The sequence below is a fragment of the Lontra canadensis genome, unplaced genomic scaffold (assembly GCF_010015895.1).
Source record: "Lontra canadensis isolate GAN:19392208 unplaced genomic scaffold, GSC_riverotter_1.0 scaffold4, whole genome shotgun sequence".
NCBI lineage: Eukaryota > Metazoa > Chordata > Mammalia > Carnivora > Mustelidae > Lontra > Lontra canadensis.
Window position 1 is genome coordinate 8,230,187 of NW_022630998.1, and position 27,433 is coordinate 8,257,619.

Sequence of the window (27,433 nt, forward strand, 5' to 3'; positions counted from 1 at the left end):
TCAATTTCATTCTCTTGTATATGAATATCCAGTTTCCCAACACTATTTATTAAAGAGACTATTACTCTTGGCTCTCTTGTCAAATATTAGTTGACTATATACAGCATGGACTTATTTCCAAGCTCTCAATTCTGTTTTATTGGTCTACATGTCTGTTTTTATGCTATATCATACTGTTCTGATTGTTAAATGTTTATAATAAGTTTGAAATCCGTAATTTGTTTTTATGCTATATCATACTGTTCTGATTGTTAAATGTTTATAATAAGTTTGAAATCCGTAATTTGATACATTCAGCTTGGTTCTTATTCAAGATAACTTTGGCTACTCAGGGCCTTTGTGGTTCCATTCAAATTTAGGATTGTTTTCTCTATTTGTGTGGAAAATCCCATTGGAATTTTGATAGGGACAACATTGATTCTATAGATGGCTTCGGGGAATAAGAACATTTTAACAATATTAATTCTTCCAATCCATTACCACAGAATATCTTTCCATTTATTTGTGTCTTCTTCAATTTCTTTCACCAATGTCTTATAACTTTTCAGTGTATAGATCTTTCACCTCCTTGGTGAAATTATTCCTAAGAATTTTTTTGATGCTATTATAAATTGGGATGTTGCTTTTATTTCTTTTTCAGATAGTTCATTATTAGTATATAAAAACAACTGTTTTTTGTATCCTGTAACTTTACTCAATTTAGTCATCCTAACAGTTTTTTGGTGGAGTCTTTAGGGATGTCTATATATAAGATTGTATCATATGCAAATGGAGACAATTTTACTTCTTCTTTTACCATTGTAATATCTTTTATTTCTGACAGGTATAATTTTAAATGAATAAAAAAATACAAAGAAAATTCACCTTACAACTTCTCAAAATAAAATAGCTGTTAAACATATGAAAAGATATTTATTTTCACTCATAATTAGAGAAGTATAAATTAAAACTTTACTAGAAATCATTTTTTACATACCAGACTAACAAAATTTCAAAAGTCTGACAAGGTACTCTGTTGCCCAGATTAAGTAGAAATGGCGCTCTTAGATATAGTGGGTATACAAAACTGTACAAGATCTATAAAATAAATTCATAATTACAATGGCAATACATAACAAAATGACATGCACATTTATATTTTAACCTAGAAATCTCATTTCCAGGAATTTACCCTGAAGATACTCATAATATACAAAAATACATCTGTAACAAGGTTATTTGTTGCATCATTATTTGTGATTGCAAAATACCATGAGACACAAAATTTCATACACAGTAACTTGGTTGAATATCTAAATATTCTCTCTACTAGAAGGAACCAGGATTTCTAGGAGAAAGGGTTTATTTCAGAACTGGGAAAGGAACATTCAAGATGAGCCTGGGATATCTTAATATGCCAGGAAGTAAAGAAGTGTTCAAAGAATGATAGGGAAACAGTCTAGGTAATTGAAAGCAAAGATGGCTACCAAAGCTTCTATCTCCCAATATTTCACCAAAAGCAATACAAACAACAAAAAGGGAAAAATAAAAGCATACAAAAACCATGCCCTCAGGATTAAAGACAGAATGTACATACTTCAAAATAACTTTCAGTTAAAAAAGAAAAAGGAAGAAGAAGAAGAAAGAAGTTACCAAAGCACAAAGTATGATTTCTTACACTCATGTTCTAGATTAATGGAACCTAAGAGACAAAACAACTAAACAAAATGAATGATTCTGGATTAGATCTTGAATCAGGGCAAAAAAGAAAAAATGCCAAAAAAGCTCATTATTGGGACAAATGACAAAAGTCAAGTATGGAACATACTTTTGATAATAGCATGGTAATAATGCTAAATTTCCCAAATTTGATTATACTGCAGGTATGTTCTTAAAAAATACTTAAATAAATATTTAAGAATGAAAGGACATGATGTCTTCAACTAACTCACAAATTGTTCAGGAAAAAAAAGTAATATATAATTATATTGAGAGAGAAAGCAAACTATAGAGTATATAAAACAAAATGTTAACAATGAATAGAGTAGAGGGTACAGGGATCTTTGTTTTACTCTTGAAACTCAGCTGTATGTTTTAATTTTTTTAAATAAAGAGATAAAAGCCACTAGCCACAAGACTTCTGATCCCACTGAAGATAGTGAAACAGGCATTTCTTTATCCAGCTGCATAAAACTACCAAAAAGTGGACAAAATATATGAAACAACAGCATACAAGCCACTGGACATCAGGCAATGAAGGACAGTTAACCCTGAGAGAGACTACAGATCAACAAACTGAGCCTTAAGGTTATCTCAGCTCACTGAATGGAGACAAAAATCTGAAGAGGAAGAGCCGCACAAAATTCAGTATACCTGCAAGTTAAAGAGACTGAGTTCAAAGCACAGAGCAATAAGATAGTCACACTGTCCCCTCTCCAGGGACAATCTTGTCCTGGAGAAGGGACAAGAACAGAGTAGTTCAGAGGAGAGAGCAGCACTAAAACTCAGAAGATCTGCGAAGATTCCCCTTGATTGTTTAGCTAAGTACTGATCAGCCCAAGGGTGTGAGGAAATTACCCTATACCAGGGGAATAACCCACTCACAGTAATTATAAGGGAACACAGTCTACAGATCACACAAGACCATGGAATTGTGCCAGGTCCCAATAACCACAATGTAAAACCTCATATCAGGAGCATCGTTTAAGTACTGAGAATGATGCTGCCTCAGTAGAGGAGATAAACTCACCCTAGACTACAAGTACTTAACAAATTTGTAAAAGTAAGAGCCAGGAGTGCCTGGGTGGCTCAGTCAGTTAAAAGTAAAAGCCAAAAAGATCAAACTGTCTCCAAGTAACTAATGTCACCAATCCCAAAACTAAGCTCAAGAATATTTTTTAAACTATGAAAGTATTCAGAACTTAAAAAAGTAAAATCCACAATGCCTGGCATCAAATCAGAGATTACCAAGCATAAAGATGCAGGAGAAAAATGAGGAGAAAAAAATCAGTCAATCAAAATTGACCTAGAAGTAAGAAAGATTATAAAAGCCAAGAAGAATAAAACAGTTACTTTAACTACATTATAAGACATTCAAGGAAAGAATATTAAGTAGACACATGGAAGATACAAAAAAAGATTCAAATTGATCTATTAAAAATAATTCATTTATTTATGACTTGTTCATTTTCAACACAGAAATGGCTCAGCTACTCTGTTTCTCATTCCTTCTCTCCAATTCTCTACCCTAAAGCACAGGTGTGGGGCAGAAGGAAGAGCTGGGTTTGGACAGGTATGAGAAGATAAAGGAATAAGAACAAACAGGCATATTTGTAAAATATTTATTTATTTATGAGAGAGAGAGAGAGTACACACACACACTCGTGAGTAGGGGGAGAGGGTGAGAATCTTCAAGCAGACTCCTTGTTGAGTGGAGAACCTAACACAGGGTGGATCTCACAACCCCTGAGATCATGACCTGAGCCGAAACCAAGAGTCAGTCGCTTAACCAAATGAACCACCCAGTGCCCCACAAAGACATATTTAAACTTAAATTGTGGCAAGAGAGTAAGTAGTATTGCCAAAGGAAGAAGAGGAAGGAGGGATAAAGTGACATTGCTGGAAAAAGAGAGGTCAGGGAGAGAGTGAGAATTAAATTCATTGATAGGGTTATGAAAGGGTACCAGAAACAAAGAAGTCTGACATGAAAAACAGACTAAATAAAATTAATGACAGATTAGACATTACATAAAATAAAATTAATGAAATGGAAGACACAACAATAGAAAGTGACCACAATGAAACACAGAGAAGACAGAAAAATAGAGAATCAGTAAAATGTAGTTTAACTTCAGTCAATATGTATATAATTGGAGTCCCCAAAGGAGAGAAAACAGGAAGGACTAAAATATTTTTTGAAAAAATAATAAATGATATTTTTTTAAAGTTGATGAGAATATCTATATGTCCACAGATAAAAGAAGGTCAACAAACCCCCAGCACAAGAAAGATAAAGAAAATTACACAGAGGCATAAAACAGATTGTTTTAAGTCAGTGATGAAGAAAAAAGTCTTAAGCAAGCCAGAGGAAAAAACATTAGGCACAATTATTTTATCAGAAACAATGTAGATAACAATAAAACATCTTTGAAATATTAAAAGAAAAAAGCACCAAACTAGAAATTTGTATATAGCAAAAATATTTTTCAAAAACAAACAAAACCTAAAGACATTTTCACATTTAAAAACCAGAAAAAATAAATTACCAGCAGACTTCTAATATAAGAAATGTTAAGGGAAGTCCAAGCAGAAAAAAAAACAATAATTCCAGATAGAAACCTGGATCTACAAAGAAATGAAGAGTACTGTGAGTTGTAGCTCAATGGGTAAATATAAAGACTTATGTTATTATTATTTAAATTACTCAAAAGATAATCAACAATTCACAGCAATATAATAATAATATATTGTGGGATTTATAACACAAGTAGAATTAAAAAGCATAACAATAATAGCATAAGGTATAGGCAGGTGAAATGAAAGTATACCATTACAAGTATATTATCACAGATGAGGTTCTATATATGAATAAAATATAATTGTATAGCAAGTTAAAGATGTATCCTATGAACCCTAAAGCAACCACTAAAATAACACAATAAACAATTATAGGTGATAACCCAGCAATGTAGGTAAACACAGAATCATAAAAAAAACCTCAATCCAAAATAAGAGAAAAAAGGAAAATAAGAACATGGAAAAAGCAGACTGAACAAAGAGAAAACGAACATCAAACTGATAGATTAAAACCTGACCATATAAAAAATCACATTAAATGGAAACAGTCTAAACACACCAATTAAATGGCAGTGATGCCATATTAGGAACAAAGCAAGACCCAACCACACACTACCTACAAGAAACCCACTTTAAATATAACAACTGAATAGGATGAAAAACACATAATATGCTAACATTAACCAAAAGAAAACTGAAGTGGTCCTACTAATATAAGAGTAGATTTCATAGTAAATAATTGTATGAGGGATAAAGAAGGTAATGTCATAAATGAAAAATGAGTCAATTCATAAGAATTTTAAAATCTTCAAAAATCAGTCACCTAATACACAAGTTAATTAATTTGTCAAAAAAAACCCCATAACAATTCTAAGCATTTATGTACCTAATAGCAGAAATTCACAATACATGAAGTAAAAACTAATGAAACTGCAAAGAGAAATAGACAAATTCACAATTATAATCAGAGATTTCAATACTCATCTTTCAATAATTGAGAGAATAGGTAGACAAAAATGAGTAAAGAAATAAAAGACTTGAACACCACTATCAACCATCTTGACATGTCACTTATAGAACACTTCGCCCAACAACAACAGGATATCAAGTGTACATGAAACAGTTACAAACCATATTTTGGGCCATGAAACAAGTATTCATAAATTTAACAGTACAAAATAGGCTCTTGTAAAACAATGGAACTAAGCTCAAAATCAACAGCAGAAATGTCTCTGGGGAAAAAAAATGCTCCAAATATTTGGAAATTAAGAATGAGACTTTGAAAGAATACATGGGTCAAAAAGAAATTAAAAAAAAAAAAAAAAGTTAAAACATATCCTGATCTGAAAGAAAATGAAAATACATAGCATATAAAAAGTTCTAGGATTCAACTAAAACCATACTCAGAGAAAATTAAGAAAATTATAAGCTTATATTACAAAAGAAGATAGATCTTAAATCAATAATCTGTTTCTACTTATTAAATCATGGCAAATAAGGGGAAATAAAACCCCAATTAGGGGGAAAAATTAATAGACTTCATAGGAGAAATCAATGCGACAGAAAATAGAAAGTCAATGAAATCGAAGGGTAATTCTCAGATAATATCAGTAAAGTTGATAAACCTCTAGTGTGTCTGATGAGGAAAAAAAGACAAATGACAAAAACCGCCAGTATCAGGAATGAAAAATGTATTCAAAGGACAATAATGCAAAATAATAAACAACAAAAAATTTGATATCGTAGACAAAAGTGAACAAATTCCTTGAAAAGCACAACATACCAAAGTTCACTCAGGAAGAAAAAGACTACCTGAACAGCCCACTATGTTACACATTAAATGTATAATTAAAAATCTTCTCTCGAAGTAAACTTTAGGCCCTGATGATTTCATTGGTGAATTCTATCAAACATCTAAGTAAGAAACAAAACGAATTCTACACAAATGTTGCCAGAAAACTAAAGAGAAAATACTTCCCAACTTGTCCTATGAGGCCAGCATCACCCTGATACCAAAACAGGGTTTTGGTACAACATTATAAGAAAAGACAACTGCAGACCAATATACCTCAGTAAAACTAAGACAAGAATTTTTTAAAAAAATTTTTTTAGCAAACTGAATCCAAAGATTTTTTTTAAATGGGCAATATATAAAACTAGGTGGGGTTTAATCCAGGAATACAAGATTGTTTTAACATTTGAAACATCTAAAAATCAATGAACATATTTCAATATATTATCAAACTGAAAAGAAAAAACAATACAATTATCTAAGCAGAAAAAGATAAACCACTTGACAAAACCCAACATCAGTAAATGAAAAAAACTCACAGCTAAATAAGAATAGAAGTTTCCAAAAGCTTATAAAAGATATCTACAAAAAACTTACAGCTAACAGCATACTTAATGGTGAAAGACTAAATGTGTTTCCCCTAAGATTAGCAACAAGACATGGATATCTATTGTCTATACGTCCATCCAGGGTTTGTGCTAGAGGTTCTAGCCAGTACAAAAATGAAAGAAAAGCAAATAAAAGACATCCAAATGGAAAAGAAAAAGGAATTGTCTTTGTTCGCAGAAGACAAAATCACCCATGTAGAAAATCCAAGGGAATCTACAAAAAAGCTACAAATAAGCAAGTTTCACAAAGTTTAGTTTACGAGATTAGTATACATAATAAAAATGAATAGTGAGAAACTAAAATTTTTTAAAAATACTATTTAGGGGCGCCTGGGTGGCTCAGTGGGTTAAGCCTCTGCCTTTGGCTCAGGTCATGATCTCAGGGTCCTGGGATCGAGCCTGGCATCGGGCTTTCTGCTCAGCAGTAAGCCTGTTTCCCCCTCTCTCTCTCCCTGCCTCTCTGCCTACTTGTGATCTCTCTCTGTCAAATAAATAAATAAAACCTTTTAAAAAAATACTATTCAGAAGAGTATCAAAAAATATATAATGTACATAAATCTGAAAGAACTGTATACTGAAAACTTGTAAGACTATTCAGAAAAATTAAAGAAAATACAGACCATGTTTACAGACTGGAAGACCCAATACTGTCAAGATATACATTTTCCCCAAATTTATCTATATAGTCACTGCATTCCAATCACAATCCAGTAGCCTTTTTAAAACAGGAATTAACAAGCTAATTCTAAAATTCACATGAGGGCGCCTGGATGGCTCAGTCAGTTAAGTGTCTGCCTTCTGCTCAGGTCATGATCCCAGGGTCCTGGGATCAAGTCACAAATTGGGCTCCTTGATCCTCGGGGAATCTGCTTCTCCCTCTGCCTCTCCTCTCTCTCTCTCCCTCTGCCTTCTCCCTCTGCTGCTCTCTCTCTCATGAATAAATAAAATATTTTTAAAATAAATGAATACATAAAATTCATACGGAAGTGCAAAGGAACTAAAATAGCCAAAAGTGTTTTGAAAGAAAAAAAAAAAAAGAGAACAGAAAAATTACACTACTGACTTTGTGCTTACCATAAAACAATAAAAATAAAAAGTTATCGGTGTCAAGGTAGACAAAAACACAAATGGACATTATAAAGTATGTAGAGATAGGCTTACAAATTATAGTCAATTGATTTTTGACAAAGAGGCAAAGAAGAAAGTTTAATCTTTTCAACAAATGCTGCTAGAGTAAGTGGATATCTGTTTGCAAAAACAAACTTTAATCATACCTTTCCCCTTATACAAAAATTAACTAAAAATGGATCATAAGCCTAAATGTAAAGCGAACTATAAAACTTCCAGATGCAAACATAGGAGAAACTGCAAATTTAGGTCAGGCAACTGTGGGTTTTTTTTTTTTTTTTTTAGATGCAACACCAAAAACACAACACCCTAAAGAAAAAAACTGATATACTGAACTTTTTTTAAGTAGAATAAATGACGACTTTTCAGCGTTAAGAGGAAAGGCTGACACATTCCTTGTTTTTCTTTGGGTTTCCAACCATTGTTCACTCACCTCTCAACACTTCCTCTTTGAAAGGCAATCCTGCCCCCTTAAACTATCCCTCCCAAACTTTATCACTTTCCCTAGCCCTCTTTGCAATCCAAAACTCTCCTGACTTCCTTAATTATTTTAGCATTTGTCTCCACCTATCCTTCACCAAAATACTTGACACTTCAGTGTCTACACTGATGATTCCTTCACTGACCTGACCTCATAAATCTTTAATATTCTATACCTACTAGTCCTACTTCTTGTCACTTTCATTATCTTACTTTTCTAAAGAGTATAATTCCAATTAAACATGGTAAATAGAACACCTGGCTATTTCTCCACTTCTTTCCAAAATACCACTAAAATATAATGTAGTTACTTAAAGTTTAAATTCACAATAACAAAGAAAATAGAAAAGGGGACAACCACAGATAAGAAATGTCAACAAAACTTAAGACAATTAAAAGTAGGTAAATGGTAACTTACTAGCATCTCAAGAACTGTTGAAACCTAAGGTTGTGCCCAAGTTTTCGCGTCCCAGAGACCACCAAGGAGCCAACACCGATGCAATCACATAAGGGTTTATTTGACAAGCTTAAGCTTGGGCCCAAGTATACCCAACACAGCGGAGTAGGGACTTTTACCCCAAGGTGACATGCTTTTGCTTGGGCCCAAGTACACTCAATGCAGTGGAGTAGGGACTTGGACTCCGAGCTTAGTTAAGGCAGGGGTATTTATGGGTTCCTGTTACTAAAGCAGGGTGGGGGTCTCTGCAACTAAAGTAGGGTGAGGCTTCCTAGAGTAGGGTGGGGGTCCTTAGAACTAAAGTAGGGTGGGGCTTCCTGAAACTGAAGTAAAGTAGGGGAAAGTTCAGCCCTTGGGCACCGGGGTCTGAGATGGCTGTACTTATGCTAAAGCTAAACCTGAGGTGGGACGGCCTTAGTTTTTCTCTGCCTCCACAATAAATGTTCTGCAAAGGGTAAGTCAAGAAAAAAAGGCCATGTAGGGGAAGATGGTAATCAAAAGGTACAAATTTCTACTTAAAAGATCAGTAAGTACCAGATGTGTAACGTACAACATGATGGCTATAATTAACATCGCTGTATGATACACCTAAAAGTTAAGAGGGAAATCCTAAGAGTTCTCATCACAAAAAGGACTTTTTTCTTTTCTTTTTATTGTATCTACATGAGATGATGGATAACTATACCTATTATAGTAATCATTTCATAATATGTGTGAATCAAACTGTTGGGTCCCCCAAAAATTGGGCAACCCAATAATGGGTCCATGATTAAAGGAGCAAGACTGATAGAAAGCAAAGGTCAAGAAAAGCTTTATTTCGCACCAAGCATCAGGAATCAGACCGACCGTCAAAGAGACCGGTCAGGGCCGCCCCTACAAAGAGGACGACCCCTCCCTGTTTTCCATACTAACTTTTATAGAGCAAAGCCATGTGGTTGGGCCTGGCCCCACACAGGTGGCCAATGAGATTATAACACACACAGGAAACTCCACAGTGATGCTAGGCGACCAACTGAATTACAATTTACGCTAGTAGACATTTGAACCAGCCTATCACCTAGTTCAGAATTGGCGCCCAAAAGGTGCCCAAAGGGCGGGGCCCATACTCCTTGGTAGCTAGGAGACCGTATGCGCCCCCACTGATTGAACACCTCCACCTGGCCTGACCCACCCTTGTATTTGGACTTTGTTACCTGGGACTGGTTTCCTGGACTTGCTTTTAAATAAGTTCCCCCTGGGGTGGAGGGGCAAAGTCAATTTAAGTTTTACAACAAAATGGCAGTTCCGCCGGGGTGGGGCCGCTCTGGCTGAATAGGCCCTTACAAACCATCACACTGCAGACCTTAAACTTACATACAGTGATGCATGTATGTCAATTATTTCTCAATTAAAAAAAAAAGAAAAGGCCAATTTACAGGGTCAGACCTATCACTCCTGTAAACCTCAGAAACTGGAGAAAACCATATGAAAGAAGAGGAGACATTACTGAAACAGAGGAATTGATTCAAAGTCTATATAAGGAGCAGACAGAACTCTCATTTCTATTGCTCAGCCCACATAAACACAACTGTTCTTCCCCCAGTTCAGAAGAAACTGGGACTTTGGACTAAGAGACATCAGGCTGCTTACCAAAAACAGAAGGATTAACTAAAGTATAACTCTTAGTACACTCAAGCTACTTTCCCTATCAGGTTTTGTAACCTAACAGTGTAGTCAAACCAAACACAGGACAAGATAAATCTGAATTTCAGATAAACAATAAATAATTCTTCGGGTATGGTGTTCCAAATATTGCATGCAAAATTTAACTGATGTCCTATATTTTTATTTGCTATGTCTAGTGACCCCCATCTTCAGACTAGAGACTGAAGAATTTCTTTTTGGAGAATGTGAGTGGCCTAGGAAAGGAAGTTAAAGATATTAACATTAAGGAGTTCTCAATGAAATCACAGATCCTTACCTGATCATACACCACACACACGTTCCATAGGAAACAGTTTCCTCTACAATTTACTCAAATCATTTATAACACATGTTTATAAAAGAAACACACTAATTTTTTTGACTTTCCATAGTAAAACAAGGAAGATTTCCCTTAACTTTAAATAAGTACAATGAAATGTGATATTTAAGTAAGACAATGGGAATAAATAGAGCAGAAATCCAAGAACTATTAAGGTATGGAATATTTCATGTTTAATGCCATCAAAGAGCAATTAACAGTGCAATTTGTCTTTTATTTTTATGGCACTTAATTTTGAATTTTTTATTTTTTTAAGCTTAGAGTTAAAAAAACATACTGTTTGTTCAAAGAATTTTTTGTGTGATTAACTCATCAGCATATTATTTTAGTAAAATGAATGATAGCAAAGAACATTAGTTGTTAAAATATTCCATGTGATTCAGTACACTAATGAGTCACAGAATTCAGAGAAGATGGGTTATAATGAAAGTTTGTGTCAAAAGAAAATAGCAGGTCTTAAGAGACTCAAGGAAATAGGGTAATAAACAAAATTAGTAAAAATGGCTCTCAAACCAAAGTCATTACAATAATCTAGACATTAATTTTTTTAATTTCAAAATTCAAAAATTTCAGACCTACTAACTCAGACAGGAGGTAGGGCACAAAAATGTATAATTTTTGAAACTTTCCCCCATGAGATTCTGATAATCAGCAAGATTTTAGAAGCACTGCTTTAGAATGCTAATTTGGGTACGCTCCTTCAACAGTATTATCTACTTGTCCTAAGCACAATTATGATGCTATACACAATAAATAATGAAATTATTCTCCTTACCTTGGATACATTGCTGACATAATTCATTTGAACAGTGCTTTCTTTATCAACTTGATTACAAAGGTTCTGTAAAGTAGATGCATATTCTTTATCACTTTTTATTCTCAGGGCCATAAATTTCTTCACTGTTTCCAGTAACCGTAATTCCCAGTCTTGCAATTTTAGCACAGCTTCATGTGAATTCTTCAGGTCACTCCCAAACCCCATTTTTGTAAGGCACTGTCTTATCCTCCACACTGCACTGTGAGCCTTCTAATCAGCACATATCTGTATATGTAAACAGAAGGGAAAAAGATCTTAAATCAAAAGGAAATTTGTCTTCAAAGCAAAGTGGTGGCCTATTCTTTTTAGGGTTAAAAAAAAAAATCACTACAACTGAATGCTTTCACCCCAATGTCAGAAACAAGATGAGGATGTCCACTCTCTCTACTTCTACTGAACATTGTAAAGGAGGTTCTAGTCAATACAATGAGACAAATGAAAAAATCTCCATGGGAATTGAAAAAGAAAGAAGTGAAACTATATTTGCAGAGGACATGAGATTGTATATATAAAATCCTAAGGAATGCAATAAAAAAGAAGTATTAGCATTAATAAATGAGCTTAGTTAGATTACAGAGTACAAGATCAATATACAAAAATCAATTGTATGTCTATACACTAGCAATGATCAACCTGAAAATGAAATCAAAAAACAATTCTAGATACAACCACATCAAAAAGACTAAAATATTTAGGAATAAATTTTATAAAATAAATTAAAAACCTGTACTCTTAAAACTACAAAGTGTTGTTGAAAGAAATTAAGGAGGAGCTCAATAAACAGAAAGACTGATGTTAATGGATCCAAAAGACTTAATATTGTTAAGAAAGCAATTTTCTCTAATTTGATCTACAGACTGAACTTAATCCATATTAACATACTTAATCCATATTAACATATGGATTTTTTTTTTTTTACAGAAATTGAAAAGCTAATCTTAAAAAAAATCTTGAAAAAGAAGAACAAAGCTGGAAGACTCAGACTTCTTGATTTCAAAATGAATAGCTACAATTATCAAGACAATGTGGTACTGGCACATAGACAGACATAGAGATCAATGGAGTAGAAGAGAGGGTCCGGATGTGAATCCTCCTATTTATGACTTTCTATAAGGGTAAAAGTCTTTCAACTGATGGTGCTGGGACAACTGGGTTTCCACATGCAAAAGAATGAAGCAGGATGCCTTCCTCAGGCCATACTCAAAAAATTATATCTATAACTAAACTATAATTGAAACCTTAAAACTCTCAGAAGAAAACACAATAGTAAATCTCTGTGACCATGGCTCAGGAAATGGTTTCTTAGATAAAACACCATAAGCAAAAGCAACAAAATTAAAATACATAAATTGCATTTAATCAAAATTTAAAACTTCTGTACTTCAAAGGTCATTGTTAAGAAAATGAAAAAAGCAGAGAATGGGAGAAAATATTTGCAAATACTTATCTGATAAGTGACTTTTATCTGGAATATATAATTCTTACAACTCAATAGTAAAAAGACAAACATGGGATGCCTGGGTGGCTCAGTCAGTTAAGTATCTGCCTTCAGGCTCAGGTCGTAATCCCAGGGTCCAGGGATTGAGTCCCGCATCGGGCTCCTTACTCAGTGTGGAGCCTGCTTCTCCCTCTGCCTGCCACTCTCTCACTTTCTCTCTCTGACAAATAAATAAACAAAATCTAAAATATAATATTAAGAATTATAAGACAAATAAACCAATTTATTTATTTATTTATTTTAAAGATTTTATTTATTTGACAGACAGAAATCACAAGCAGGCAGAGAGGCAGGCAGAGAGAGAGGAGCAAGCAGGCTCCCTGCTGAGCAGAGAGCCTGATGCGGGGCTCGGTCCCAGGACCCTAAGATCATGACCTGAGCCGAAGGCAGAGGCTTTAACCCACTGAGCCACCCAGGCGCCCCGACAAATAAACCAATTTAAATGGGCAATAGACATGTCTCCAAACAAGAGTTACAAATGTCCAATAAGCACACGAAAAGATGTTCAAAATCATTAGCCATTAGGAAAATACCAATTAAAACCACAATGAGATACCACATCACACCACTAGGATGTCTTTAATCAAAAGACATAATACCAAGTGCTGGAGACTGTGAAGAAATTAGAGCCCTAATACACTACTGGTGGAAATGTAACATGGGGCTGTTCCTCAAAGTTAAACACAGAGCAATGATATGACCCAGAAACCCCACTCTTGGTTACAAATCTAAGCAGAATGAAAACATATGCCCACACAACACTTGTACATCAATGTTCCAGCAGAATTGTTCATAATAGTTACAAAGTGGAAATAACCCAAATATCCATCCACTGATGAATGGATAAATAAAATATGATATATACATACAATATAATATTAGCAATGAAAAGGAACAAAGTATTGATAGAAGCTAAAACATGGATGAACCTTGTAAGCATTATGCTAAGTAAAAGAAACCTAGACACAATGATCTCTTTATATAATCTCTTTATATGAAATGTCCAAAATGGACAGATATAAAGTGGAATAGTAGTTGCCTGGGGCTGGCAAATTTGGGAAGAAATGAGGAGTAACTGACATTGGATACTGGGTTTCATTTTGGGGCAATGAAACTGTTCTAAAATTGATTGTGGTAATGGTTACACAACTCTGTGAACAAAATAAAAGCCACTGAACTATATATACAGTTTAAGTCGGTGAATTCTTCAGTATGTGAGTTATATCTCAATAAAGTTGCTTAAAAAATCACTACAGTATAACTTATGATCATCTAAAGGTCAGTTCTCAGAAATTTCCCCCCAAATACCCTGCTTGTTTGCTATAAATCCCAAAAACTATGATAGTATTTATTTTGCTCTTCAGACCGCTAAAATTGCAGGCAATCAATCTTTCAGGGCCCAATAGAAGAAATGATGAAACACACCCCTTATTTTTAGTTCTGGCTTAGCCATACCAGAAGTCACTTTCTTATTAATTCAGGGAGATCTTCCAAGCTATAGAGAAAAATGAGAAGAGGTTTATGTTTCTAACCTCAGTGGTAACATCTAAAGAGATGGTAAAAATGTGGGTTTTCCAAATAGAGAACAAATTACAATTTTTCCCCCAACAGAAAACTGGCCAGTTTTGTGATCTATCAAGTAAGTAGAGGAGAGAAAAAAAGGTTCTGGAAAACTGTACGCCATCAAAGTTCCCAAAGTGGCAACCTTAACATAATTAACATAATTAAGCCAATACAAAGTAATTGACTTATTCACTTTAATATGAATAGGATAATTCCCAGTTTTTTGACTTTGGATGTAGCAGCTTTAAAATCTTTACTTAGAGGGGCACCTGGGTGGCTCAGTGGGTTACACTCTGCCTTTGGCTCAGGTCATGATCTCAGGGTCCTGGGATCTAGCCCCGCATCGGGCTCTCCGCTGGGTGGGGAGCCTGCTTCCTTCTCTCTCTCTGCCTGCCTCTCTGCCTACTTGTGATCTCTCTTTCTGCCAAATAAATAAATAAAATCTTTTTAAAAATAAATAAATAAAAGAAATTTAAAAAGTAAAATCTTTACTTGGATATACTGTATCTTTATAGGACACAAAAATTTACAATAGACATTTTTCTGTTATTTTACCTACAGCTCATCTAAATCTCAGTCAAGATACATTCTGTCTTATGCCATGCTTTCAGTGGAAAAATAAAGAGTAATTTTTGAGGCCAAAGAAATGTGAAACATTTTCCTTTTTTTCAAAGACTAAGACTGTGGTTCATTTTATTCCAAAACTTGGGATAAATATCACTTCTGCTTCTAAATACACCTACCTCTGATCTAAACTTTGATAATATTTTTTTCTTCCATTACCAGGAACTTCAAAAGGATTATGAAGAGCTCAAAAGGATAAAAAAGGAAATAGAATCTGGCAGCTATAAGAGAAACCCTCCAGTCCATCCTAAAGGTATATTTTTACACACCAGTATTCTAGGTCTAGAAATATAAAATAATTTCATTTATGTTACCACTCCTTAAGGAATGAAAATGATAAAAATTTTTAAAATAACTCCATAATAAATTAAGACCTTGTCTAATTGTTAAATTGGTAGATTGTAAGTGTTTTAGGAATTAAGGGAATGATATCCTACAGACAAATGACACAAATAGGACTATTTGTTTCAGTAGTGTTTAAGATAACAATACAAAAAAGAAAAGCAGAAATATCCATCAAAAGAAACTGACTAGGTAATTACAATCAAGGCTGCGGCATCTGATTGTAACTGAAAAATTCTAGGGACCGCCATTCAAATTACAGTCTATGTGAATGTGTTCACTGTCCAGCCTTCACAATCACAATATGGTAGATCTGATTCCAGTATATTCATTCAGTGGAAAATCATTCAGTCCTAATAGAAAATAAGAAAATCTTTTGTATATTGATCTGTAACTATCATTAAAAACTTCTAACTGAGAAAAGTAAGACACAGAACTTGGTATGCTTACATTGTAAAACAAAGAGGAAGAATAATAGAAGTTAATTTTTCTTATGAATACAAAAAATATTTCCCAAAGAACACATAGTGGCTGGGGGACTGGAGCAGGAGAGGGACTTTTCACTATATATCCTTTTGTGCATTTGAATTTTGTGCTAAGTGAATAAATTGATATTACCTATTCAAAAAATATATTAAATAATTTTTGAAGAGGGGAAAAAAAAAATAATGAAAGCTAGACCAGCCCAGGAAAGTTTCCTAGAAATAGCAAGAGTTGAGATAGGGGTGGAAAATAACCATGATTTAGATTGTATCAAGTCAAAGAGGAAATGTATTCTAGGAAGTAGGAGCAGTATGGGACAAAAAAAAGTAAATATGAGGTAAAGCAAAGCAAAAAATGTCTCCAAAATCAACCTATACATGGCAAGCAGTGGGAGATGCCATACCAATTTATCTGCTTTATTTCACTATACAGGAAACTAATAAGGATCAAACTCCTTGAGCTGATTGGTTTTTAAGGCAAAATAACATGATCACAAATGTGATTTTTTTTAAATGATTAATTTACTGGTGCTAGTTACATACGTATGTTCAGTTTGTAAAATTTCAACAAGCTGAGCACCTGTGGTTCATGTACTTTTCTATCTGTATGTTATAGCAATTAAAAGAGAAAGAGGGACATAGAGATAGGTTTTAATCTGAAAGCTAGAGATAAAATAGCTTGAAGAGAGGGAAAAAACATAAATGAGACATAAGACAAATGAATAAGTTATAGCAATATACAACTTGAACAATGAGAATCTATAATCGACAGTATCAGTGAGAATTAAAAAGAAGGATACTTGACATGGTGTATAAATTTAGAAAACAAGGGGTGCCTGGGTGGCTCAGTGGGTTAAGCCTCTGTCTTCGGCTCAGGTCATGATCCCAGAGTCCTGGGATCAAGCCCTGCATCGGGCTCTCTGCTCAGCATGGAACCTGCTTCCCCTACTCTCTCTGCCTGCCTCTCTGCCTCCTGGTGACCTCTCTCTCTCTCTCTGCAAATAAACAAACAAAATCTTTTAAAAAAAAATTTAGAAAACGAAAGAGAGACAGATGATCCAAAGACAACTTCAAGGCTTTAATAAGAAATGTTGGCAATACCAATAGAATTGGAAGAATGAGAATATGAAGCTTCTTTAGAGAAAAAATAAGAGAGGTTTGGTAAAGTTATGGATGCCAGGATGAAAAAGAAGGCATTTACAATACCAAATGTTATCAGAAGATGTGAAAACAGAAAAAAAAAAAAAAAAGTCATTATTGGAATTTGGGGATAAGTTTAGTATAGTGAAGTAATATCTCTGAAGCTCCTACCACCAATAACTAATGAAAAGTGTGGAGGCCAAGAAAAGTAAGGCCATCCCACCTCGCGTTTAGCATTAGCACAAGTACAGCCATCTTAGCTTCGGCAGCCATCTCAGGCCCCTGTGACCAAGGACTGAACTTTCCCCTACTTTACTTTAGTTCCAGGGACCCCCACCCTTCTTTAGTTCCAAGAAAGTACCCCGCCCCGCAACACCCCAGCAACAGCTAATCAGCTTACTGCAGAAAAGTCTGAAACTTCTCCTCCTCCCCCCACCAAGCCTCTTGTAATGACCCATAAAAACCCCTGCCTTAACTAGCCTCGGGGTCCAAGTCCCTACTTCACTTTGTCGGGTATACTTGGGCCCAAGCTTAAGCATGTCACCTCGGGGTCCAAGTCCTTACTCCACTGCGTGGAGTATACTTGGGCCCAAGCTTAAGCTTGTCAAATAAACCCTCGTGTGATTGCATCGATGTTGGCCCCTTGGTGGTCTCTCAGACGCGAAAACTTGGGCATAACAAAAAGAACAAAAAAAATGTTTTTAAGAAAAAGCAAAAATTTAAATATATTATCAGTAGAGTAAATACCATCTTTATGCCACAACATTCACAGCATGGCTTCAAAGAAAAGAAAGAGAAAATTCTAGGGCTCTAGGTACTATGGAAATGTGCCCAACAATACCCCAACTTCCAGAAGACTTTCTGAGGAATCAGAGTTAAACAAAATCCTGAGAATTCACACTGGATGCTCCAATATGAAAAGAAGCAGGCATAGTTAATAGGCCAACCTAAGGAAAGTCAAGAAAATGTCTGAAGAGAGAAGCCTCTCTGCACCAGGATAGGATGTTACAAAACGTAGACAGGGAAGCCTCAGCTTGCAATATTCCAGGCTCTGTGAAGAATTGGTAGATAAAATTAAATCCAGAAGTATAAGATGTTTAATGGAATGTCATAAGAGAAAGTAAATCTCTTGCCTCCAAACAAGGTCAAACTCAGCCCCAGCCAATATCACCCTACTACCTCCATGTTCATACAACAAAGAAACCAAAATTAAAAGTAAAACCCAGGGATGCCTGGGTGGCTCAGTCGGTTAAGCAGCTGCCTTCAGCTTGAGTCATGATCCCAGCGTCCTGGGATTGAGTCCCCCATCAGGCTTCTTGCTTCTGGTCAGGCTTCTGGTCCAGATAAGATGACACAGACCATTCTTCCCAGCTCCATCGCACAAAACACAACTATAAACACAGAAATGGCACAACAGACTACCAAAGAAGAACTGTGAAGGGTTGACCAAAGGCAACCTCCTTTGGCCTTAGGACTAGAAGAATAGCACATAGGCCAAGTGTCTCCTGTTCTCCTCACCCAACAGGAGGTCACCGAGACCTGACTTTTCCCAACCTCCCATCTAGTAACAAAAGGCAGCCCATATATGGAGGTTAACTCCCTCAGGATCCAACAGGAGTCCCTTTGACAACAATCAGAGAGCCAGACACCAACAAAAGAGAAATTATTTATGAGCCCCACCAAAAATAAACAGCCAGGAGAAACACTCTCCTTACCTGCTAGGCCTAGAGAATCCCCTTTCCCTCCAAGAGAAACTGAATGAGGCAGGAAGAAGCAGCAACAGAGACGGCTATCAGGTCAGGAAACTTCTATGTCCTCACAGGTCTGAGGACCTCCGTCCCCACCAGAGGTACCAGAGCAGGCAGGCAAAACCAACAAAAGGAACCCAGCTGAAGTTGCTGCTCTCCAAGACTTTCCTCTCTGTTCAGAGACATCAGGACAGCTAGGGGCACAGTAGGGAAATTCGACCTTAACCCTTTTCTACCAACAGATGCTTAGTAGCTCACCCTGAGAAAAAAATCTTCTGCTCTGTCAAGCAGCACCAGCAGGAACTAGTGGGAGCCCTAGTTACATCAGACAAGCAAAGCAAACCAAAATAACAGCATAAAGACTCTGACAATTAACTGTCATTGAAACCACAGCCCATAAAAATAGGCCAAAAGGTCTGCATGCAAAACCCAAACAGAGGGACTTCCTGTGAATATAAAACATTGAAACAGATCCCAGGGTCTCTGACATTAATAGATAAAATATCTAACATTCAACTGAAAATCACCTCATATTAAGAACCAAGAAAAATCACAGTTTGAATGAGAAAAGACAATCAACTAATGTCAAATCTGAGATGAATTAGATGTTGAAATTATCTAAAAAGCATTTTAAACCAGCTATCTTAAAAATGCTTCATCAGTTATAAATTCTTTTAAAAACAAATGTAAAAATGGAAAATCTAAGCAAAGAAATAGAAGTTATAAAAATAATCAAATGAAAATTACAGAACTAAAATATGCACTAACAGGAATAAAAAAACTCACTAGATAAGCTTAATAGAAGAATGGAGATCAAAGACGATACAATCAGTGAATATAATGACAGAGCAAAAGATTTCAACCAATCCAAACAGGAGAGAAAATAGACTGACAAAAAAGAATAAAGCTTTGGAGACCTGTTGGGACAATAAAAAAAGATCTAACATTTATATCATCTGAGTTCTGGAAAGAGAGGAGAAAGACAGTGGGGCTGAAAGATTACTCAAAGAAGTATGTCCATCTTGGGGAATAAGCTAATATAAAGTCACAGAAATCAAGACAGTGTGATCTTGGGAGGGTATAAACAACGGATCAATGGAACAGAATAGGGAACCCAGAAATAGATCCACACAAATATGCTCAACTGCTTCTTGACAAGGTCCAAAAGCAATTCAGTGGCACTGAAGCAGCTGGATAGCTATAGGCCAAGAAAAAGAGAGAGAGAGAGAGCAAGAGAGAGCCAGAGACAATCTTAACCTAACACCTTACACAAAAATTAACTCAAAAGGATCATAAACTGGGGCACCTGGATGGCTCAGTCAGTTAAGTGTCTGGCTCTTGATTTTGGCTCAGGTCAAGATCTCAGGGTTGTGAGACTGAGCTTGCACTGGGTATGGAGACTGCTTAGGATTCTCTCTCTGCCTCTTCCTCTGCCCCTCCATACTCCACCAGGTCTCCTGTGTGTGTGCTCTCTCTCAGTCTCTCTCAAAAAAAAAAAAAAAAAAGGATCACGAAATTAAGTATAAACATAAAACTTCTAGAAAAAAAAAAGTAAAGCTAGGCAAAGTTCTTAGCCTTGACACAAAAATGTAATTCATAAAAAAGAAAAATCAATAAATTGGGTTTCATCAAAAGTAAAAACTTTTGCCTGTGAAATGCCACGTGAACAGGATAAAAAGACAACCTACAGACTTTGAGAAAATATTTGCAAGACATATCTGACAAAAGACCAGTATATAGAATATAGAAAAATCTCTCAAATTCAACAGTTAACAACAACCAAAAATCCAACTAGAAAATGAGCAAAAGACATGAACAGACATTTCACAGAAAAGGATATAAAAATGGCAAAAAAACACATGAAAAGATATTCAACATAATTAGCCATCAGGGAAATGCAATTAAAACTACAACGAGAGGGATGCCTAGCTGGCTCACTGGTCAAACATGTGATTCTTGACCTCAGAGTCATGAGTTCGAGCCCCACATTGGGCATGAAACCTACTTAAAAAAATAAATAAAAATAAGGGATGCCTGGGTGGCTCAGTCAGTTAAGCATCTGCCCTCGGCTCAGGTCATGATCCAAGGGTCCTGGGATCGAGCCCCGCATCAGGCTCCTTTCATAACGGGGAGCCTGCTTCTCCCTCTGCCTGCCAATCCCCCTGCTTGTGCTCTCTCTCGTTCTGACAAATAAATAAATAATATTGTAAATAAATAAATAAATAAAATTATTAAAAAGCTACAATGAGATATCATTACCCACTTATAGAATGGCTAAAATAAAATATAATGACAAAACCAAATGGTTGTGGTAATATGGGAAAAACCAGATCACTCATTTGTTGCTGGTCAGAAGGCAAAACAGTACATCTGCTCTGGTTTCTGATAAAACTAAACATTCAACTACATTATGACCCAGCAATTGCAATCTTGGACACTTATGCCAGAGAAATGAAACATATCTTCATACAAAAACTTGTACACCAATGTTCATAGCAGATTTATTCATAATAGCCAAAAACTGGAATCAGCCCAGAGATCCTTCAATGAGTGAATACATACCATGCAATCCTATCCACAGTAAAAAGGAACAAACTATCAATATAGGCAACCACTTGGATGAGTCTCAAAGAATCCTGCCGAATGAAAAAAGGAAATCCCAAAAATTTACATATGAATGATTCCATTTATGTAATATTCTTGAAATGACAAAATTTTGGAAAAAGGACAGAGAAAGGGTCAGCAGGGTTTAGGGCTTACAGAACGGGGAGGGAAGCAAGTAGGTTATAAAAGGGGAACACACGGGATTCTATTGTATTGGAATTATTTGATACTTTGACGATAGTAGTGGATACATGAGCCTAGACTGGTAGTAAAATTTTATAGGACTTAATATACATGCAACAAATGAATATAATTAAAACTGTGTATAATTAAAATTCATATTTCTATAAATAACATTGGTAGAATGTGTCAATATCAATATACCGGTTGTCATTTTATATTTGGTTTTGCAAAATGTTATCACTGGGTGAAACTGAACAAAATGTACCAGGGATTGTTATTTCATACAACTGCATGTTGTCTACAGTTATCTCTAGAAAATTCCAATTTGAAAAAAAGTTATGTTCAGATCTCAAACTATAGCTCTGAGGAAGAACAAGATGTGGAGAAGGTATTACAAATTCAGCTACATTCTACCAGAAATAATACGAAAGAGCTGCCTTATGGAAGATGAAAAAAAAAGGCAAGGGAAGCATTCAGTTATGCTGCAGCCAAAAATTACAGAGAAAGACATAAACACAGAATGGCAGGTCAGAGGGGCTATTATATCATAAACTGATATGTAATGTAAGTTCCAGTCAGTCAGGGAAGCACTCTGTTCTGCACCCCCAGTATATCTCCACTGCTTAAAAATGTGTGTTGCATACAGTTGCAATAAATATCTATTAAATGAATTAGCTACACAGCCACAAGCACTGTACATGCATTCTCTTGTGCTCCACAGTCCCTACCTCGGAGTCTTTATTCTTTAGTCTTTTTTTTTTTTAATTTATTTATTTGACAGAGATCACAAGTAGGCAGAGAGAGAGGATGAAGCAGGCTCCCTGCTGAGCAGAGAGCCTGATGCGGGGCTCCATCCCAGGACCCTGGGATATGACCTGAGCCGAAGGCAGAGGCTTAACCTGCTGAACCACCCAGGCACCCCTTCATTCTTTAGTCTTAATAATACCAGGTATTGGGGTGCCTAGGTGGCTCAGTGGGTTAAGCCTCTGCCTGGAATCCAGCCCTGCATCAGGCTCTCTGCTCAGCAGGGAGCCTGCTTCCTCCTCTCTCTCTGCCTGCCTCTCTGCCTACTTGTGATCTCTGTCAAATAAATAAATAAAAATCTTTAAAAATAATAATAATAATAATAATAATAATAATAATACCAGGTATTAATTTTACAACCCTAACCTACAGGTTCAAATTCTAACTCCTTTGCCTGATAATCAAAGCAGGCCCCAGATAACCTCCCACCCTCAGCAATAGTACCGCACCTTACTACTTATGGCTCTTTAATTTAGTCTGTGTCTTTGAAGACGTTCCTTCAGTCCAAACTCTTTTCCTCCCTTGTCTATCTAAAGAATTATCAACAGCTAAACTTTAAAGTAGTATTCTCTGTGACGGCTTCTGTGACTAACCCTACAATCATAACCCCCGCGGCTGATTTACATGCTCCCTTTCCTCAGATCTCAGGCATCACCTAAGTATCTGTGATTAACATAACACTTCTCATGGTATATGTTAGCTATTTGTTGAAATATATTTCTCCCATTAAACTCTGAAATAGCACATATTTTTCATCTTTACATCACTGGGGCTTAAGTTACTACCCAGGATACAGCAAGCATTCAATTTACTGCAAATAATTGCAAGAGCAAACTCATTTTTTGGAAGATTTATAAATGAACTTTTAAAATAAAAATAGCTATAATTGAGTAGACAGTAAGTACAAATCAGATAGGAACAGTATTATACAAAAATGCATGCATGTTATTAGCAAAGATGCCTACTTTTAAATAGCATCCCTTAAAAAGTGAAAATAATGAAACTAATCAACTATTATTGACTATTTTGGTTTATTTAAATTTGTTTTATTTGGCTTGTTATTAAGAATCAAGTGAGTTATGGTGAGTTTTCAACTGACCAGAGTTATTAAAAACTTGAAAATAACCATTAAAATTGCTACATTTTCAAAAATTAGAAGTTCACATTGTATAAAAGAAATCTATACATACTTTTAAAACAAAAATGGAATTTATTGGGGCACCTGGGTGGCTCAGTCAGTTAAGTATGGGCGTTCACCTGAGGTCATGGGATTGAGCCTCGCCTCAGGCTCCCTGCTCCACGGGGAGTCTGTTTCTGCCTCTCCCTCTGTCTACCACCCCACCCACTGTGCACGCTCGTTCTCTCTCTCTCTCTCTCTCTCTCTCTCTATATATATATATAAAATAAATAATTTGTTTTTAAAAATGGCATTTATTAAATAGTAAAATATAAAAACTGGTAACTAGTTTCCTTAGTAGGATAATAGAATTCTCATTGTATTTCTTGTAAGTATAAGGATATATGCAAGTATTTATTGTAAAATGTCTTCTGTTTTTCAACTTTTGGCTCCACAACTGGCAACTTTTACATTCTCTGAGAATATAGATGTAAATATTGTTTTTATGTAGCATAAAGAAAGTTTATGGGTATTGAATATTCTCTTTCAAGTAAGGGTGATTTATTTTACACAAATGATGTCTTGCGGTCAAAAATGTCTATTTAGTTATTTTTAATTTCAAAAATGTATTTGAAGTACTGACTTCAAATGGAGAGAGCAGAATTGTTAACAGAATTTTTTCTTTGTTTTAAATTAATATAAATCAACAGGTATTTATTGAGTTACCATGCAGAGATACTGTTAGGGGTACAAAGATAAATAAAATTTGGATTACTACCTTCAAATACTTATAGTACATTAAGAATAAATAGACAACTTCATAGGTAACAATGATACAATTCATTCAAAATTCATTCAGCCACATGTATTGAACATCTATGTGTCAGACATATTTCTCAGTGCCAGGAATGTCAAGACCCATAAGATTATAGGCTTGGTCTCAAAAGCCCACAATTTACCAAAGATGACAAACATGGAAACACACAAATGTCATATAATTCAACTGGTTCACAAATACAAATGTGTTACAAACTCGGTGGGGATACAGAAGAAGCATGCATCTTCCTAGAAGTCATGAAGGAAGGTGTCACAGAATATAAAAGCATGAGGTATAAAGTGCTACAACACAGAAAAAGGAAAGAGCACAGCTAAGTAGGGAGTTCAAAAAGCCTTTATTAAGAAGAGAACATCACGTCACAATAATATACATGTATCACATAGTGTACCCGAAAACATCCAACATTATATGTCAATTGTACCTCAAGAAAGCTGGAAAGCATTTTTTTTTAATTAAAAAGAAAAGAGAGAGAACATTTCCAACAACCCTGGAGGGTAGTTATGAAAGGAGAGCATGCACATGGGTTTAAATGCAAACATACATGTAGGAGGTGGCTTTGGGAACAGACAGTCCTGGGTTAAAATGCTAACTCCACCATTTAAGAGCTGTATAACTACATTTTAACTAACCTTCTGGAAGCCCAATTTCCTTATCCTTAAAATTGGGAGAGTAAAACCTACTTTGCAGGGTTGTTATGAACGTTAGTGAGATAAAGTATATAATGTGCCTGGCTTTGGAGAGACTTATTAAAAAGAAGGGGTCCAGACTGAAACAATGATCATATTAATTTGAAGGTGGCAGGGCAGGATGGTTCTGTGGTGCAGTTTAGAGTGAAATAAGTCAAGCAGAGAGAGTCAATTATCATATGGTTTCACATACTTGTGGAACATAAGGAATAACATGGAGGACTTTAGGAGAAGGAAAGGAAAAGTGAATTGGGGTAAATCAGAGGGAAGGACAAAGCATGAGAGACTATGGACTCTGAGAAACAAACTGAGGGTTATGGAAAGGAGAGGGTTGGGGAGTTGGGTGAGCCTGGTAGTGGGTATTGAGGAGGGCACATATTGCATGGAGCACTGGGTATGGTGTGTAAACAATGAATCTTGGAACACTGAAAAAATAAAATACAATAAATAATAATTAAAAAATAAAGTACTCATCACAAAAAAAAAAAAAAGATTAAAAGGCATACACCACTTAGCAAACTAATGAACGGGTTTGTCAATGAGGCAGATCAGATTCTGATTTGATGGGCAGCCAATCAATGAAACAGACCTGCACAGTTGGAAATAGAGGATGAAGACACAACTGATGTGTTCCAGCAGCAGAGAGGAAGTGTCTACTAAAAAGGGAACCTGCTACTTTACTCCAGAGCTCTGTTCTTCCAGACCAAGAGACATTCTCAATTAGAAAGCCACAATTTGGTTCCACCACATCCTGACTACTACAGTATAGTTTCCTCATTCTTTCATTTTTCCCTTCCCCATTCCTTTATTGTACATAAAGTAACTGTGTATATTCCTGAGCATATTGCTTTCTTTTTTTAATTTATTATTTTTTTAATTATTATTACTTTCTTAATTTACAGACAGAGATCACAAGTAGATGGGGGGGCGGGGGGGAGAAGCAGGCTCCCCGTTGAGCAGAGAGCCCGATATGGGGCTCGATCCCAAGACCCTGAGATCATGACCTGAGCCGAAGGCAGAGGCTTTAACCCACTGAGCCACCCAGGTCCCCCGCTTTTTTTTTTTTTTAACTAAATGGTCAAGGGTATGTTTGCTTGTCACCAAATGGAGAAGCAATGGGGGAAAATACCCCCTCTCTCCATTAGTGGCATGCTCAGTCAGCACTTATCTTTATATTCCAGTAAGTTATTTTACTCTCATTGTTTAACAAAAAAAGAACAACATAAAATCCTTGCATACCTTGTTTAATTGGAGAATTTTAATGTTTTTCATTTATCATTATAAGACCAAGGACAATTTTATAACTTTTTTGTATGTAGCTATTACATGTAGGGCAATCTGTCTTTAAGTAGGGATAAATTAAAAGAAATGAATCCTAGATAGTTTTCCCTTCAAGTCAAGCATCTTGTTGTTTAAATAAATTTCTTGTTTAAAAAAAGAAGTGATCATTACTAACAAAGCATGAGAAAGACAGCAGCTCCACACAAAACAGGACATGGAAGAGCAAGTGATGAAGGAGGGTTACTTTCCAAGTAGAAATTTAAACATAAGCAAGGTTACACAGGAAGGAAAATGTGGGACATGCCGGTGAAACATTGTTAATCTGAAGGAAAACAGGGGAATATGGGTTAAAAAGATTAGGCTACAATGCATACTACCCTGTGTGGTCTAAATTCTAGAAATATAACCATAATCTAGATACCTCTTAAACTTGTACTCTTCTGAAGTGATCAATTATTATAAAAGAGATTAGTGTTTCAATTAAGGTCAATTTTTTTCCCTTCAAAGAGAATAGCAGAACAGAGAGAAGTCAAAATAATTTCTAAATCCACATGTGTACTTTCAAATAAGTTCATTAAAGTCATACAGTAGCAGAATGGCAACCATGAAGGTTTCATAAATTATAATCCAAACGAACTAAGACAAAGCCAGTTTCTACCCTGCAATGACACAGCCTCTCAGAAAACCCAGATTAGACAAACTTCATGACACTGTTGAGAACGTAGAGGAAAGTCAGTTCCATTGTTGGCTTCTTTTTATAATTCAGCTTTTCTGAAAAGGCAAGGCCTAATCTCCACACCTACTCTATCTTTTCTCTAAAGTCATATCTTTCCAAATTGTTCTTCTAGAATTCCATTCAGTTTGTAAACAAATTTCCCTAAATCTCTACCTTTAGGGGTGCCTGGGTGGCTCAGTGGGTTAAGTCTCTGCCTTTGGCTCAGGT

The 27,433-nt window shown here is 35.6% G+C and overlaps 1 protein-coding gene across 4 annotated transcripts in view; it reads right to left on the bottom strand.

Moving 5' to 3' along the window:
• The window catches only part of FER (FER tyrosine kinase), a 465,098-nt gene that overhangs the window by 409,659 nt on the left and 28,006 nt on the right, over positions 1-27,433 (bottom strand). For all 4 annotated transcript variants that reach the window (XM_032845246.1, XM_032845225.1, XM_032845234.1 and 1 more), the window contains exon 3: positions 11,539-11,805. In XM_032845246.1, the coding sequence (XP_032701137.1) occupies positions 11,539-11,745 (207 nt within the window). In that variant the 5' untranslated portion in view covers positions 11,746-11,805. The remainder of the gene's footprint in view (positions 1-11,538; positions 11,806-27,433) is intronic.